The sequence below is a fragment of the Aquarana catesbeiana genome, linkage group LG03, assembly GCF_042186555.1.
Source record: "Aquarana catesbeiana isolate 2022-GZ linkage group LG03, ASM4218655v1, whole genome shotgun sequence".
Taxonomy (NCBI): domain Eukaryota; kingdom Metazoa; phylum Chordata; class Amphibia; order Anura; family Ranidae; genus Aquarana; species Aquarana catesbeiana.
In genome coordinates this window covers 331,520,291-331,537,239 of record NC_133326.1, presented here as the reverse complement: position 1 = coordinate 331,537,239, position 16,949 = coordinate 331,520,291, and the positions used below count along the sequence as shown (strand labels likewise).

Below are 16,949 nucleotides of genomic sequence, written 5' to 3'. Positions count from 1 at the left end.
ACACTTCACTTCACCTCTTCACTTGGGTTTGCAGACTTGCTGTGGCCGTTATATGCAGTTACCATTCTTCTATTGGACATATACATATTAACCGAGAATAAAAACCCCTAGTTAAATACACATCTGTGAAAACATCTGCATTATGATAAGAGAACTTCTGTGACTATTGTACATTATCTAAACAACAAGTCAATAAATCTTTTTCAAAATGTCCAAAAGAATCCCTGTGCTATTTGAAGAAACAAAGTGTCCAAAATCCAACAAATTAAACAAGCTTACTTGCTTTACTTTTTGGTGATAACAAAATATCAGTATCCACTTCAAAACAGCTCCATGCATTCAGCATGTGCTGCCCTCCCCTGCATAAATGGGCATACACACACCAATCAAAATAGGCAAACTTTCTCAAGAATGGCAGCAGCGCTTGAGAGATAATATTTGTTGATCCACACCTCTGGCTAGCAAGCTGCCTTCAGATATCAAGAATCTCAGTTCTCATTCATTGGTGAATGCCCATATAGGAAAAAAGGTCATCAAAATAACTATTTATTTGTCAGTATATCATATACTCACATCTTCCATAGAAAAACAGCTCATCTCAATCAGCTAAGTGCGATATCAGCTCAAACTCACAGCGCTCTTGCAGATACTGCAGACAGCAGCCGCACTGTGTACAAAAGGAAGTACTGGATCAGCCTATTTGTTAGCTTCCTTCACACACACTGTCTGGCTCCACCCCAACACGTTTTGTTGTAATGACAACTTCTTCAAGGGGTTAATCAGGCAGTGTGCATGTTCCACCTTAAATATGATGTTTCCTAACAACCACCTTTAATTAATAAATACCAGCTTGAAAAACAACTCAGATGCAGATTGGGCTATACCTTAATCAATCCAAATTACATCATACAGCATCTCAGGGAAAATCCATAAATATATATATAAACAAAAAAACTGAAAAGCTCACTGGGCTTATATTATTAAATAAATAAAACCATGCCTGTTCTCAACAAACATTCTATATATGTATATACAGGTGCATCTAAAAAAAAATGATATATTATATACTGTAGGTTCATTACGCACTGAGTGATATTGTCACGTACCTGATTGGAGACTGAAATGACAAGGTCGGCCTCTCTTGTATCTCCAGTCCAGGTTCCGCTGGAAGTGGAACAGCGGGAGCCGAGGACCAGGAGGGACACGAGTGCCTGCAGCTGCAGACCCGGAAACTGGTGGTGGAGGATGCAATCTTGGATGAGCAGAGACACCGTCAGACCAGGATAAGCGGTTCTGCGCCAAGGATCAGCTGGGCTTAAGGAGGCACTCTGCAGGAACTGTGGTGCTGGAACGCCAGGTGCTGTGAAGTCTCTGGAATACTTGCAGCAGGAAGTCGCCGCAGGTTGCAAGACTGTGATTGCAGGCACTTGCAGGGTAACAAGGAGATATGCCAGAAGCAGGAGCAGAGTCACAAGGGTAGCTGGGTTCGGTAACAGGCGGGCAGCAGGGTACGAGGCAGCAGGCAGAAGCGAAGTCACGTGGATAGCTGGATCTGGTAACAGGCGAGCAGCGCAGTACAAGGCAGCAGGCATAAACGGAGTCCAATGGGTAGCCAGGATCAGAAGCCGGTAGTCAGGGTAGAAACAGGATCCAGAAGCAGAGTCAAGGCAAGCCAGGTTCATTAACAGGTAATCAGGCAAGTAGTAGCAGGGTTCAGGTATCAGGGTACAGCTGAAGACCAGTCAGCACCGGTCTGAGGGTAGAGCGCTTCCTTAAATAGGCCGGCTGGCACCAACTGGCGTTAGGGGCGCGCTCCCGTGCATGCACGCCGTCCGTCGCGCACGCATAATTGGCATCTGCATCCGATCGTGTGCACGCGCATGTGCGCGAGTGAGTACCGAACGGGAACTCATAGTTCTCTTACACATCCGATCATGTGCACGCGCATGCGCATGAGTGCGTACCGAACGGGAACTAATAGTTCTCTTACATTGCCCCCCCCTTACGGGCAGCCTCCGGATGCCCACTAGGGATCTCTTCTCCAGGTGAAGCTGAAGATAAGCCTGAATCAATTGAGGAGCATGTACATTAGAAGAGGGTTCCCACAAATTATCTTCAGGACCATAGCCCTTCCATTTAATTAAAAACTGGGTCTGGCCCCTTCTCTTCCTGTAGTCCATAACAGCCTCAACCTCAAACTCTTCGTTACCTTCAACAAGCAAGGGTGGAGGAATCTCAGGTTCTCGATCAGGGAAGTGATCAGCCACGGATCGTTTCAAGAGAGATACGTGAAATACCGGGTGAATCTTCAAATTTGCCGGCAGGTTGAGCTCGAAGGCAACAGCATTAATCTTTTTCTTTACTGAGAATGGGCCAATATACCTTGGTCCAAGCTTTTTAGAGGGACAGGCCAACTTTAAGTTCGTGGTAGAAAGCCATACCTTTTCTCCCAGTTTAAGGTCCAGGTTACCCCTTCTCTTCCTGTCATAAAATCTCTTATTATTTTCCTGGGACTTGGTGATGGTTTCTTGTAGGAGTTGGTTGTTGGACCTCCAGAACTCTAAACGATCTTGTACTGCTGGAACTGAAGATTCCTGGGGAACATCAGGCAAAAAAGATGGATGAAACCCATAGTTTGCAAAAAAGGGAGTTTGATTGCAGAGTGTATAGAGTTGTTGTATGCAAACTCCGCTAATGGCAACAGAGAGACCCAGTCATCTTGTGCGAATGAAGAAAAGCAACGTAAATACTGCTCCAGGGTCTGGTTTGTCCTCTCTGTTTGACCGTTAGTCTGTGGATGGTATGCAGATGACAAACAGTGTTTAATGCCCAAAGCTTCACATAAGGATTTCCAAAATTGAGAGGTGAATTGTACCCCACGGTCAGAGGTAATGTTAGCAGGAATACCGTGAAGGCGTACAACTTCCTTGATAAACGAAGAGGCAGTCTCTGCAGCAGAAGGGGTGCCTTTCAGGGGCACAAAGTGAGCCATTTTGGACAATCGATCCTCAATTACAAAAATGGTGGTGAAGCCCTCTGATGGGGGTAGTTCGACAATAAAGTCCATGGCAATCATGGTCCATAATTTATCAGGGACAGGAAGGGGTTCCAATAGACCCCAATTTTTGGCTCTGTCAGACTTATTCCGAAGACATGTTGTGCAGGAGTTAATATAGTCCCTGCAATCTTGCACCAGGTTTGGCCACCAGAAGGAGCGAAGGACCAGATTTGATGTCTTATGTGCTCCGAAATGACCTGCCAAGGGGTGGTCATGACACATGTAAAGCACTGCTTACCGTAACTGCTCAGGAACGAAGATCTGTTCGTCATGAAAGTAGAGACCTTCTTTCAGCTGAAGGTGGAGTTCTTGAGGTGGGGAATAGTTCTGAACTGCTGACTTAATTTGAGGAATGAGATCCATCTGTAACAGAAGAAAAATTTTAGCTGGTAGAATAGTATCGGGCTCAGAGGGAACCTCAGTGTCTTGGAACATACGAGAAAGGGCGTCAGGCTTCCCATTCTTGGATCCAGGCCGATAGGTGATATGGAAGCAGAACTTCGCAAAAAAGAGGGCCCATCTGGCCTGGCGGGGTCTTAGTCTCTTGGCTGCTTTTAAATATTCAAGGTTCTTGTGGTCGGTGAACACAAGAATGGGATGTGCTGCTCCTTCAAGAAGATAGCGCCATTCTTCCAAGGCAGATTTGATAGCCAGTAACTCCCGATCACCCACGTCATAGTTCCTTTCTGAGGCACTTCGTTTTCTGGAAAAGAAGGCGACAGGGTGGAGTAAGGATTTTATTCCCTGTCGCTGCGACAGTATGGCTCCCACAGCAATCTCAGAGGCATCAACCTCGAGAACATAAGGCAAAGTAGGGTCAGGGTGTCTCAAAATGGGTGCAGATGTAAAAAGGCCCTTTAACCTCTCAAAAGCAGTTTGAGCTTCTACAGTCCATGTGAAAGTTGTGCCTGATCTGGTTAATTGTGTAATAGGGGATATGATACCTGAGAAGTTCTTGATAAACTTCCTGTAGAAGTTAGAAAACCCCACGAATCGCTGCACGGACTTCTTATCAGTGGGAGCCGGCCAGTCGAGTACTGCAGATACCTTCTGTGGGTTCATGGCAATCCCATCTGCGGAAATAATGAGGCCCAGGAACTGGATAGTAAGTTTCTCGAGCTCACACTTTTCAGTTTTGGCATAAAGGTGATGTTTCCTTAGTCTGTCTAATACCTTTTTAACATGGACTCGATGTAATTCAAGGGAGGAGGAGAAAATTAGTATGTCATCCAGGTAGACAATGGTAAATACGTCAAGGAAGTCCCGAAAAACATTGTTCCCAAAATGCTGGAAGGTAGCTGGTGCATTACAGAGTCCGAAGGGCATCACTAAATATTCAAAGTGCCCAAAACGAGACCTAAAGGCCGTCTTCCATTCATGTCCTTCCTTAATTCTAACCAGGTTATATGCTCCTCTTAGATCCAATTTAGAGAAGACACGTGCTTCTCGCAGTCTCTGAAACAGTTCAGGGATAAGTGGCAGGGGGTATCGGTTTTTAATCGTTACCTTATTTAAGTCCCGGTAATCAACACAAGGCCGGAGTGTGTGATCCTTTTTTTCAACAAAGACAATTCCCGCTCCAGCAGGGGAAGAGGAAGGCTTATAAAGCCCTTATCAAGGTTTTCCTTAATGTACTTTCGAAGTTCCTCCAGTTCAAGCTCAGAGAGAGGAAAAATTCTGCCAAAGGGAATTTCAGCGCCCAGCAAAAGTTCAATAGGGCAGTCATAGGGTCTGTGAGGGGGGAGTGTCAGCATTCTTCTTGTTGAAAACATCCAGGTACTCATGATAAACGGATGGCACAAGTTTAACAGTCTCAGAATCTGCACTGATGCAGAGGAGTGGCTCTCCGGAACTGGGTATAGGAGGGAAGCAGTTCTCCCTGCAATAGTTAGAGGAAAAAGACACTTCTCCGGATGACCAATTGATGAGAGGATTATGTGCCCTCAGCCAGGGTTGTCCAAGAATAGCAGGAAAAAGTGGGGATGTGATGACATCCATACGAAGGAGCTCCCGATGTCCAGAAGTGATAGAACAGGGAATAGGTACAGTTTCTAGCGTAACAGGTCCAGATTTAATGCCCGTACCATCGGCTAGGTGAACTGAGAAGCTGTTTTTCTTGGTACATAAAGGTAGTTCATGCAAATTTGCGAAAGAAGAGTCCACAAAACAGCTACAGGCCCCAAAGTCCACGATGGCAGAAACTGTGAGAGTCTTTCCTGCATACTGGAGAGAGATTGGCAGCAAGATGTGGTTCTGTCCAGGGTTTAGGGAAGCAACCATATGAGGTGGAGAAGATGATCTCCTAAGGTGTCTTCGGGGACAACATTGCAGAAAATGTCCTCCATCGCCACAGTAAAGGCAGAGTCTGAGCTGGTGATGACGAGATCGTTCCTGTTTGGGCAGAGGAGGTCTCGGGAAGCTGGTGTGTGCGACCCTCTTAACATTGGCTGTGTCATTAGGCATAACCGCAGAGAAAGGAGGTAACTGGGCCTTGGGCTGTGCAGGCAACAAATTAAGGTTTCCGGTTCTCTCGGACTGTCTTTTACGCAGGCAGCGATCAATCAAAATGCAGAGATGAATCAAGTCATCCAAGGAGGTGGGTGCATCCACCCTGGCCAGTTCATCCTTGATAGCCTCTGACAGGCCGAGACGAAACTGAAAATGTAGTGCAGAACTATTCCATTTGGTATCAGTGCTCCATAATCGGAAGTCCGAAACATAATCCTACACAGGCCTGGGGCCCTGTTGCAGATGCCTTAGGGTGGTTTCGGCAGTCTGTTGACAGAACGGATCAGCATACAGTTGGGCCATAGAGGCAAAAAAGGAGCTTGCAGAAGCCAAGACAGGATCACGTTGCTCCCGGAGTTGGTGAGCCCAGGCCTGGGGTTCACCCAGCAGCAAGGAGATGAGGAAGCCGACCTTCACTTCTTCGGTAGAAAAGGGGTGGGGTAGTAGAGAGAAATAAAGCTCACAGGCATTCTGAAAAGTTCTGAATCCTTTACGGTCGCCAGGCAAAGGTACTCTAGGCTCAGGAGGATAAGAAAGTCCCACATGATTACAAGTTGTGATTTGTGCAGCAGAATCCATGACTCTTGTAGACTCAGTGGTGGAGACCGGACTGGATATTGACTGTAGTTGGTCGTGGAGTTGAACAAAGTCTTTATGCAACCCCTGCACCACATGAGAAAGCACGGTAACAGTCCGGCAGAGGGTTGACAGAAGAGAGACCTCCCTTTCAGACTCCATTTGTGGCTGACTGGTACTGTCACGTACCTGATTGGAGACTGAAATGACGAGGTTGGCCTCTATTGTATCTCCAGTCCAGGTTCCGCTGGAAGTGGAACAGCGGGAGCCGAGGACCAGGAGGGACACGAGTGCCTGCAGCTGCAGACCCGGAAACTGATGGCGGAGGATGCAATCTTGGATGAGCAGAGACACCGTCAGACCAGGATATGCGGTTCTGTGCCAAGGATCAGCTGGGCTTAAGGAGGCACTCTGCAGGAACTGTGGTGCTGGAATGCCAGGTGCTGTGAAGTCTCTGGAATACTTGCAGCAGGAAGTCGCTGCAGGTTGCAAGACTGTGATTGCAGGCACTTGCAGGGTAACAAGGAGATATGCCAGAAGCAGGAGCAGAGTCACAAGGGTAGCCGGGTTCGGTAACAGGCGGGCAGCAGGGTACAAGGCAGCAGGCAGAAGCGAAGTCACGTGGATAGCTGGATCTGGTAACAGGCGAGCAGCGCAGTACAAGGCAGCAGGCATAAACGGAGTCCAATGGGTAGCCAGGATCAGAAGCTGGTAGTCAGGGTAGAAACAGGATCCAGAAGCAGAGACAAGGCAAGCCAGGTTCATTAACAGGTAATCAGGCAAGTAGTAGCAGGGTTCAGGTATCAGGGTACAGCTGAAGACCAGTCAGCACCAGTCTGAGGGTAGAGCACTTCCTTAAATAGGCCGGCTGGCGCCAACTGGCGTTAGGGGCGCGCTCCCGTGCGTGCACGCCGTCCGTCGCACACGCGTAATTGGCATCTGCATCCAATCGTGTGCACGCGCATGCGCGCGAGTGCGTACCGAACGGGAACTCATAGTTCTCTTACACATCCGATTGTGTGCACGCGCATGCGAGCGAGTGCGTACCGAACGGGAACTAATAGTTCTCTTACAGATATATTTCAAGCATTTCTTCCTTTTAATTTTGATGATTATGGCTTTCAGCTAGTGAAAACCCAAAATTCAGCATCTCAGAAAATTAGAATATTGTGAAAAAGTTCAATATTGTAGACTCATGGGGGTTGATTTACTAAAGGCAAAGTGACTGTGCACTTTGCATAGTGCAGTTGCACTCTGCAAGAGCAGTTGCTTCAGAGCTTAGTAAATGAGCAGAAGCTCTGCTGACTTCCACCATCCAATCATGTGCAAGCAAAAATGCAGTTTTTTTATTATCCTTGCACATGATTGGGTACTCTTTGCAAAATGAAGCCTTACCTCATTTACTGAGCTCTGGAACAACTGCACTTGCAGAGGGCAACTGCTCTTTGTAAAGTGCAGTCTATTTGCCTTTAGTAAATCAACCCCATGGTGTCACACTCTAATCTAGCTAAATTCAGAAAAAAATTCAGATCCTGTTCTCTTAAAGCAGATTAAACACCACAATGCATGTGCTGTGTAATCTGCCCCCTGGCTGATCCTGCCACTATCTGTCCCCCCTCTCTGCGCTGATTACGATAATCAGGGCTGCTGAGCCCCAAACCGTGGTCAGTTTATGTCCCTTCTTCATCCGCAGCTGTCCCACTCTGCTCTCCTCTCTCCCTCTCACCCCCTCCTCCCTGCCTGTCATCTCCGTGTTCTGTGTCTGTCTCCACCCCCCCCATCCCTACCGCTATTAGTAAAAATAAAAAACCTATAATGGTCACTGCCAGTCCCTCTATTATAGGCAGGCATACCACAGTGTGTACATTTTTTCTAAAAACGAGGATTGTAAATACATTTTTAGAGCTATCTTTAGGCCGGACAGGTAACTCGTGACCGCTTTACATATCTGAGACAGGGCTTCTACGGGAGAGGCTGATGTGAGAGGGAGACCTCGGCCCCTCCTGCAGTAGCCATGTATCCAAGCTGTAAAGCAGCTGTGAGTCAAGTGACCGGCCTGAAGATTGCCTTAAAAAGATATTAACACTCCTTGTTTTTCGAAAAGACTTACACAGTGTGGTATGCCTGCCTTTAATAGAGGGGCTGGCAGTGTTTTACTATTTTGAGTTAACAAACACTTTAACTCAAAACACCTGTAAAGGTTCCCTGAGCCTTTAAAAGAGTTGTAAAGGCAGAAGTTTTTTTTATCCCAATGCATTCTATGCATTAAGATAAAAAACTTTCTGTGTAGAAGCCTCCCCACCACCCCTAATTACTTACCTGAGCCCCATCTCTCTCCATCTGTGTTCACGAATATCAGGTCACCTGAGGCCAGGTGACAGATGCACACCGCTGGGGTCAGGAGCGCACCGCTAAGCTTGTGGACCCTTCTGCTGAGTGCTGCAGATGGAGCTCTGGGTGGTTCAGGAAAGCAGCTCCACCTGAGCACCGACATGGATCGAACAGGGAGCTAGAGCATAGATTGCCCAGGGCGCGGAGTCTAAGAGCAAGCAGGTTTTCACCAGAGCCTCTGATGGTGAGGATGGACTTCACTGAAACTGACTCCAGGTCGCGGCCCCCAGGGTCTCCCAGCTCACATTCACGGCAGGCTCTGGTGGATGGAGAGGAAACGGTATTGCAGGGCAACAAGGAATAGTCAGGAGGACAAGCCAAGGGTCGGGGTAACAAACAGACAGGGATGGTCAGGTGGACATGCCAAAAGGCAGGGTAACAAGCAGGGATAGTCAGCAGCACAAGCCCAAGTCGGTACACGGAATCAAACGTAGAGCACACGGTAAGACACACACAGGGGAGCCTAAACACACTATTGCTCGGGCAAGGCTGGCTTGCAGTGCACGGTGTTAAATAGTGTTTCCTGCTAGAGACTTGGGTGGAGCCATGCTGAGAGAAAGTTACTTAAACATGCAGGTGTGAGAGCGCAGTCCCTAAGCTGATACACAGACCAGAGGTAAGCGGATAGACAGGGCATAAAACATTACTGCAGATTCATGACAGGAGGGGCGGGGCCGGGTCAGGGCTCCATGTCTGAATGGACACACGGAGCTGTGACTTGGCTCGGTGCCCCCATAGCAAGCTGCTTGCTGTGGGGGCACTCGACAGGAGAGAGGGGCCGGGAGCAGCGAAGAGGGACACGAGAAGAGGAGGATCCAGGCTGCTATGTGCAAAACCAACTGCACAGAGGATGTAAGTATATCATGTTTGTTATTTATTTTTATTTTTTTAAACGAGACTTTACAATCACTTTAAATGGTCTCTCAGTCTGGTTCAGTAGGTTACACCATTATCGGGAAGACTGCTGACTAAACGGTTGTCCAGAACAGCCATTCACACCCTCCACAAGGAGGGTAGGTCACAAAAGGTCATTGCTAAAACAAGCTGGCTGTTCACAGAGTGATCTGTCCAAGCATTAATGGAAGGTTGAGTGGAAGGAAAAAGTGTAGTAGAAAAAGGTGCACAAGCAACAGGGATAACCGCAGACTTGAGAGGATTATGAAGCAAAGGCCATTAAAGAATTGGGGGGAGATACACAAGGAGTAGACTACGGCTAGTGTCAGTGCTTCAGGCACCACACACAGACGGATCCAGGACATGGGCTACAACTGTCGCATTCCTTGTGTCAAGCCACTCCTGAACCAGAGACAACGTCAGAAGTGTCTTACCTGGGCTAAGGACAAAAAAGACTGGACTGTTGCTCAGTGGTCCAAAGTCCTCTTTTCGGATGAAAGTAAATTTTTGCATTTCATTTGGAAATCAAGGTCCCAGAGTCCAGGGGAAGAGTGGAGAGGCATAGAATCCAAGTTGCATGAGGTCCAGTGTGAAGTTCCCACAGTCAATGATGATTTGGGGAGCCATGTCATCTGTTGGAGATGGTCCACTGTGTTTTATCAAGTCCAAAGTCAGCACAGCCCTCAAGGAAATTCAAGAGCACCTAAAGCATCCCTCTGCTGACCAGCTTTATGGAGATGCTGATTTCATTTTCCAGCAGCATTTGGTACCTGCCCACATTGCCAAAAGTACCAATACCTGGTTTAATGATCATGGTATTACTGTGCTTGATTGACCAGCAAACTCGTCTGACCTAAACCCCATAGAGAATCTGTAGGGTATTGTCAAGAGGAAGATGAGACACACCAGACCCAACAATGCAGACGAGCTGAAGGCAGCTATCAAAAGCTTTCATAACACCTCAGCAGTGCCACAGGCTGATCGCCTCCATGCCACACCGCATTGATGCAGTAATAAATGCAAAAGGAGCCCTGACCAAGTATTGGGTGCATACTGTAATGTACATGGACATACGTTTTAAGTAAGCCAACATTTCTGTATTAAACATCCTTTTTTTATTGGTCTTATGTAATATTCAAATTTTCTGAGATACACACACAGTGCCTTGCAAAAGTATTCACCCCCTTGGCTTTTTACCCATTTTGTTACATTACAGCCTTTAGTTCAATATTTTTTTTATCTGAATTATATGTGATGGATCAGAACACAATAGTCTAAGTTGGTGAAGTAAAATTAGAAAAATATATACATAAAACGATTTTTCAGAAATAAAAAACTGATAATTGGCATGTGTGAAGGTATTCACCCCCTTTGTTTTGAAGCCCATAAAAAGCTCTGGTGCAACCAGTCACATAATTAGTGAAATGATGTCCACCTGTGTGCAATCTAAGTGTCACATGATCTGTCATTACATATACACACCTTTTTGAAAGGCCCCAGAGGCTGCAACACCTAAGCAAGAGGCACCACTAACCAAACACTGCCATGAAGGCCAAGGAACTCTCCAAACAAGTAAGGGACAATGTTGCTGAGAAGTAGAAGTCAGGGTTAGGTTATAAAAATATCTAAATCTTTGATGATCCCTAGGAGCACCATCAAATCTATCATAACCAAATGGAAAGAACATGGCACAACAGCAAACCTGCCAAGAGACGGCCGCACACCAAAACTCACAGACCGGGCAAGGAGGGCATTAATCAGAGAGGCAGCACAGAGACCTAAGGTAACCCTGGAGGAGCTGCAGAGTTCCACAGCAGAGACTGGAGTATCTGTACATAGGACAACAATAAGCCATACACTCCAGTGGCCAGAAGAAAGCAATTACTTTCAGCAAAAAACAAAATGGCACGTTTTGAGTTTGCAAAAAGGCATGTGGGAGACTCCCAAAATGTATGGAGGAAGGTGCTCTGGTCTGATGTGACTAAAATTGAACTTTTTTACCATCAAAGAAAACGCTATGTCTGGCGCAAACCCAACACATCACATCACCCAAAGAACACCATCCCCACAGTGAAACATGGTGGTGGCAGCATCATGCTGTGGGGATGTTTTTCAGCAGTCCGGACTGGGAAACTGGTCAGGGTTGAGGGAAAGATGGATGGTGCTAAATACAGGGTTATTCTTGAGCAAAACCTGTACCACGCTATGTGTGATTTGAGGCTAGGACAGAGGTCACCTTCCAGCAGGACAATGACCCCCAAACACACTGCTAAAGCAACACTTGAGTGGTTTAAGGGGAAACATGTAAATGTGCTGGAATGTCCTAGTCAAAGCCCAGACCTCAATCCAATAGAAAATCTGTGGTCAGACTTAAAGATTGCTGTTCACAAGCGCAAACCATCCAACTTGATGGAGCTGGAGCAGTTTTGCAAGGAGGAATGGGCAAAAATCCCAATGGTAAGATGTGGCAAGCTCATAGAGACTTATCCAAAGCGACTTGGAGCTGTGATAGCAGCAAAAGGTGGCTCTACAAAGTATTGACTTTAGGGGGTAAATAGTTATGCACATTGACTTTTTCTGTTATTTTGTCCTATTTGTTGTTTGCTTCACAATAAAAATAAAAAATACATCTTCAAAGTTGTGGGCATGTTCTGTAAATTAAATGATGCAAAGCCTCAAACAATCCATGTTAATTCCACGTTGTGAGGCAACAAAACATGAAAAATGCCAAGGGGGGTGAATACACTGTATATGGCACTGTATATATATATATATATATATATATATATATATATATATATATATATATATATATATATATATATGACACCTGGGTGGAAAATATTCATGGTGAAAATCCATCTAGTTTCTTTTTGAAAGATGCTTCTCATCCTAGTTATCCTCCTCCAATAGGGTCTCACAAACTCAATGCCCCAAAATGACAGGCTGCTGGCATATGTTGCGGACCTCTCTATAATGTAGGGAGACACTGATTTTTATGCTCTAACTGGATATTATGAATATATTCAGAAATACATTTTCTAAGGGGTCACTTAGTAAACCTATATACTGAAACCCACAGGGGCATCGCAGAGCAGATATAACATGTATGGTGGCACATGAAATGTCCTGATAAAAAAGGTTTTTTCTTCTTTTCAGGTTCAGGTCTATTAGTTCTACAACCCCTACATCTCCCACAAGCAAAAATTTTTCCAAAAAGGTATGAACTCTCCTTGGAGGATCCAAGATATTCGGTGCCACCTTATTGTCAAAATATGGGGCTTTTCTATAAATGTTAATGTGTTTTGTTTATTTTTATAATGGATGGTCCAAAAGGAGGTGTTGAAACATGCAAAGGTAGATGTGAATACCCAAAGCTCCTCAATGAGCAAGAACAGAGGTGGCAAAGAGATCTTGTGTTTAGGGGGAAAAATGGGGGGGGGACTTCCAATGGAGGCACCTGTTCTGGAGAAAACTGTTACAAGATCTTCACTGACTCTGGAAAGATTTCTGTCACTTCTTGTTGTGTTTCTGGGGCAGAAAGTGAAAGCTACTGTGCTGTGTAGCACCAAAAGAATTGATATCAGCCCAACAGAACTCTGAGATATGGCACATGACGTCCCCATTGTGAGCCAGCAGTGCAGGATGAGAGAAGTGGCTCAGCTCTCATGGTAAAGTGCAACTGGGTGTCATGAACATTGTTGTAATAGAGAGCATCATGGCTTGCAGAGTTTCCACCTCTTTGAAGATAATTTAACATTGAAATGCGACCCTTTAGAAAAGCTGAGAGCTGCATGTGTCACTGGAGTTTGTCTAGTGGTTCCACTATTTACTTTTGATGGTGTTTTCACTTCTCTCTGGCTCTTCTGTCCTCTTCTTTTTTGCAACTTTGGTGTATTGTCGATTCAACACACTGCTTGCAAGGTAAAAATGAAATTTTCATTTGTCACTGTGCACCAAAGCAAATTTAGCAATTTCACTGTACTCTACAGCAAATCTGGTATTTTCAATGTGCTCCACAGCAAATGTAATAATGTCATTGTGCACCAAAGCAAATGTAGTGTTGTCACTGTGCTCCAAAGCAAATCTAGTGCTGTCACTGTGCACCAAAGAACATTTTGTGTTTTCACTGAGCACCAAAGCAATTCCATGTTTCACATGGAGTACATTTTATTTTTTTATTCTGTAATTTATTATTATATCTACTCACTGAATATGTAACACCAATGTACTGTGAGCTCTAGATCAGATAATTATTTTGGGGCTTCCCCGAGATCTCATTCTTTTTTACAAGGGTTCCTCTGGTGAAAAAAGTTTGAGAAAGGCTAGTTTAGACTCAATGCATTTCTGGATCATATTTACTTTTGGTCTGAAACAAGGTACAATCTGTGATGTGGGGAAACCAGGTAAACTGTTCCAAAAGTGTAATAAATATTAAAATAAATGTAAAATGTTATGGTTACACATGTAAGCTTAGACGGATTGGTATACCATGTTAAAGGGGCAGGCATTTGTGAATTTCTATCCATTATATGATTGTGTTAACTTCTTATCTATCACCAGAAGGCTTCTTCCTGTTGGTTTTAGTGTACCTGTAGGCCGGTGGCAATGAGGAATATCACAGTGTTCCCAAGCGAGGATTCCATCCTTCTGTATGAAGCACCAAGGCTGTGCATCTCCATCTGGGCTCCTGTAAATGACAACAGATTGCTTTGATTAAACAAGGCAGTGCAAAGTGAAATGTTGATGCACAAAGTGGAATATTCCATAACACCCCAATTGAATTATTTGGTTGCTTTTTGAAACTGCTGCAAATAAAAGCATGATGTCTAGTCGTTACTTTGTGGATGCTGCTTCAGCCAGCTAGATAAGTAATAGGATAAAGCCCAACCGCAGATTTGGAACAAAGCTCACAATGCATCAACAACCTCCTCCAAGTGCACACACACATACACACAGGCACTGAGAGCCCAGGGTGGCATGGAGGGCTACAAAATGCTTCACAGGAAGTGGGTTGAGTGATGCCAGGCATTTTGCAACCCAGAAGGCAAGCAGCAGTGGCAGGAGGAAACTGAGTCTTAGGTGAGTATTGCAATGAAAGCTGCTTTTTTATTTATTTTTTTAACCGCTTGCCAACCAGCCGCCGCAGTTGTACAAATCAGCTGCACAAATCGCTGTCATGTTACGTCGCTTCTTTGTGAGGCAACTAGGAGCGCGCGCTCGTAACACGGCAAGAATCGGGATCTCTGTGTGTAAACACAGAGATCCCGGTTCTCTGAGGGGAGAAGAGACAGATCGTGTGTTCATACAAAGTATGAACACCGATCTATCTCTTCCCATAGCAAGTCCCATCCCCCCTTCAGTTAGAACACATAGCAGGGAACACAATTAACCCCTTGATCACCCCCTAGTGTTAACCCCTTCATGGCTAGTGAAATTCTTACAGTAATCAATGCATTTTTATAGCACTGATCGCTGTATAAATGCCAATGGTCCCAAAAATGTGTCAAAATTGTCCGATGTGTCCGCCATAATGTCACAGTCATAAAAATCGCAGATCGCCGCCATTGCTAGTAAAAAAAAAAATTATAATAATTAAAATTACTTTAAATCTATCCCCTATTTTGTAGACGCTATAACTTTTGCGCAAACCAATCAATATACACTTATTGCAATTTTTATTACCAAAAATATGTAGAAGACTACATATCGGCCTAAACTGAGAAAAAAATTGCTTTAAAAAAAAAAAATGGGGATATTTATTATAGCAAAAAGTACAAAATATTGTGTTTTTTTTAAAATTGACGCTCTTTTTTTTTGTTTATAGCGCAAAAAATAAAAACCACAGAGATGATCAAATACCACTAAAAGAAGGCTCTATTTGTGGGGAAAAAAGGACGTCAATTTTGTTTGGGTATAGCGTCGCACAACCGCGCAATTGTCAGTTAAAGCAATGCAGTGCCGAATCACAAAAAATGGCCTGGTCATTCAGCAGCCAAATCTTCCGGGGCTGAAGTGGTGGACTAGGGAACGGATTTTTTAATTTACTATAAATTGGAGTTGGGCGTTAAACCTTATAGACTATTCTATGAGAGTATTAAGCAATAACTAGTAACTTTACCCCCCCCCCCCCCCGTGTATTTTTTATATCCCGTTTACCTATTTTGCAGGGTTTTCATCAATAAAATACTCACACACCCAGCAAATCCAATGTTGTTGCTGCAGTTTGTCATTCTGCTGAGTCGCCATTATCCCTTCCTACCTCATTGGGAATGGGCTGTCTCTTCTGGCCCCCAATGGTGCATAGCTAGGTCTGCCTTTCAGCTGCTGTGTGTCCCTACTCCTGCAGCTTCCTGGAATATGAGAAAAGAATATCCCAGGAGGCCGCAGGAGCTGGGTCTCATTCTTGCCTAGGCAAAAAAGAAGGCAAGGGGCAGCCTGAAGGAAAAAAAATGTAAAACAAACATAAAAAAATGCCCTTTTGAAATAGTTGTGGGAGGAATGTTGAAGTGAGAAAATAATCATTCAGTGTTCTCATTTTTATGCATTCATCATCTCGAGACAGTTAGCCATAACTGTGTAGATAGATAGGATGTATATATTATCTTTTCTGCTTCCTTGCAGGAACTTCTTCGGAAAGCCAAATGGAAAAAAGAAAAGGGTCTAAGGTTTTTCATTCATGCAGATACATGTAAATGATGTTGCTAGATAGAATAAGTGTAGGAACTTGGGTAAAAACAATTTACCATAATCTGAGATCCCTGTCCACTATAGCCATGTTTCGGTAAGTACTTCCCAAGGTTGCCTGTGTTATGTACATTCCTCTCTCCCTATGTCCTGCATTACCTGTCACATTTAAACTTCCAGGAGGGGTCTGAATTTGCTTGGCAGTATTGAGAAACTTCCTAACTCCTAAAACTAATATTCCTCTATGTTAGTCCTTCTGTATGTGATACAGCAAGGAGCCAGTGGTAAGGACTTGTGTCAACGAGCTTTGAGCTTGTGTCAATGGGCAAATGCAAAGTGTATTACGGTGAATTCAGATTGCATTTGACACCAGTTGGAAATGCTTCTGAGATCATTCATGATTCATTGGCAGGTGCATTTGGCCTGCAGCTGACCTCCTTCTGAATTGCATTTGACCTCCTTCTTAGCTGCATCAACCTGCTTCAAGCTGGTTTTACATTTCCATTGATGTTTATGGGGAGAGAAGCAACTCTGATGCAAACAAAAGCTCATCAAACACTAGTCCTAACTGAGAATGTCTCTCCTACATCATAGAGATTTTTTTTTTTTGATCACCAGATCGCAGACAATAGGGAATGTGGTAAAAGAGAGCTGCACTTCTGCAATCTACGGATGTGTTTGCTCTATAGACCAAGTACCTTTGATTTTGTGTCAATTAATGAACCACCACAACAGCATTTAGCATGCCTTTAATACTAAATGCCAGATAGGCTATAACATACAGTATATGTTGTCTGCCCTCTCAGCATGATTGATATACTGTTTTATTTGTGAA

At 44.6% G+C, this 16,949-nt stretch overlaps 1 protein-coding gene across 3 annotated transcripts in view; it reads right to left on the bottom strand.

The window, feature by feature from the left end:
• F12 (coagulation factor XII) overlaps positions 1 to 16,949 on the bottom strand; it is a 141,786-nt gene that overhangs the window by 38,616 nt on the left and 86,221 nt on the right. For all 3 annotated transcript variants that reach the window (XM_073620518.1, XM_073620519.1, XM_073620520.1), the window contains one exon: positions 14,020 to 14,117. In XM_073620518.1, the coding sequence (XP_073476619.1) occupies positions 14,020 to 14,117 (98 nt within the window). The remainder of the gene's footprint in view (positions 1 to 14,019; positions 14,118 to 16,949) is intronic.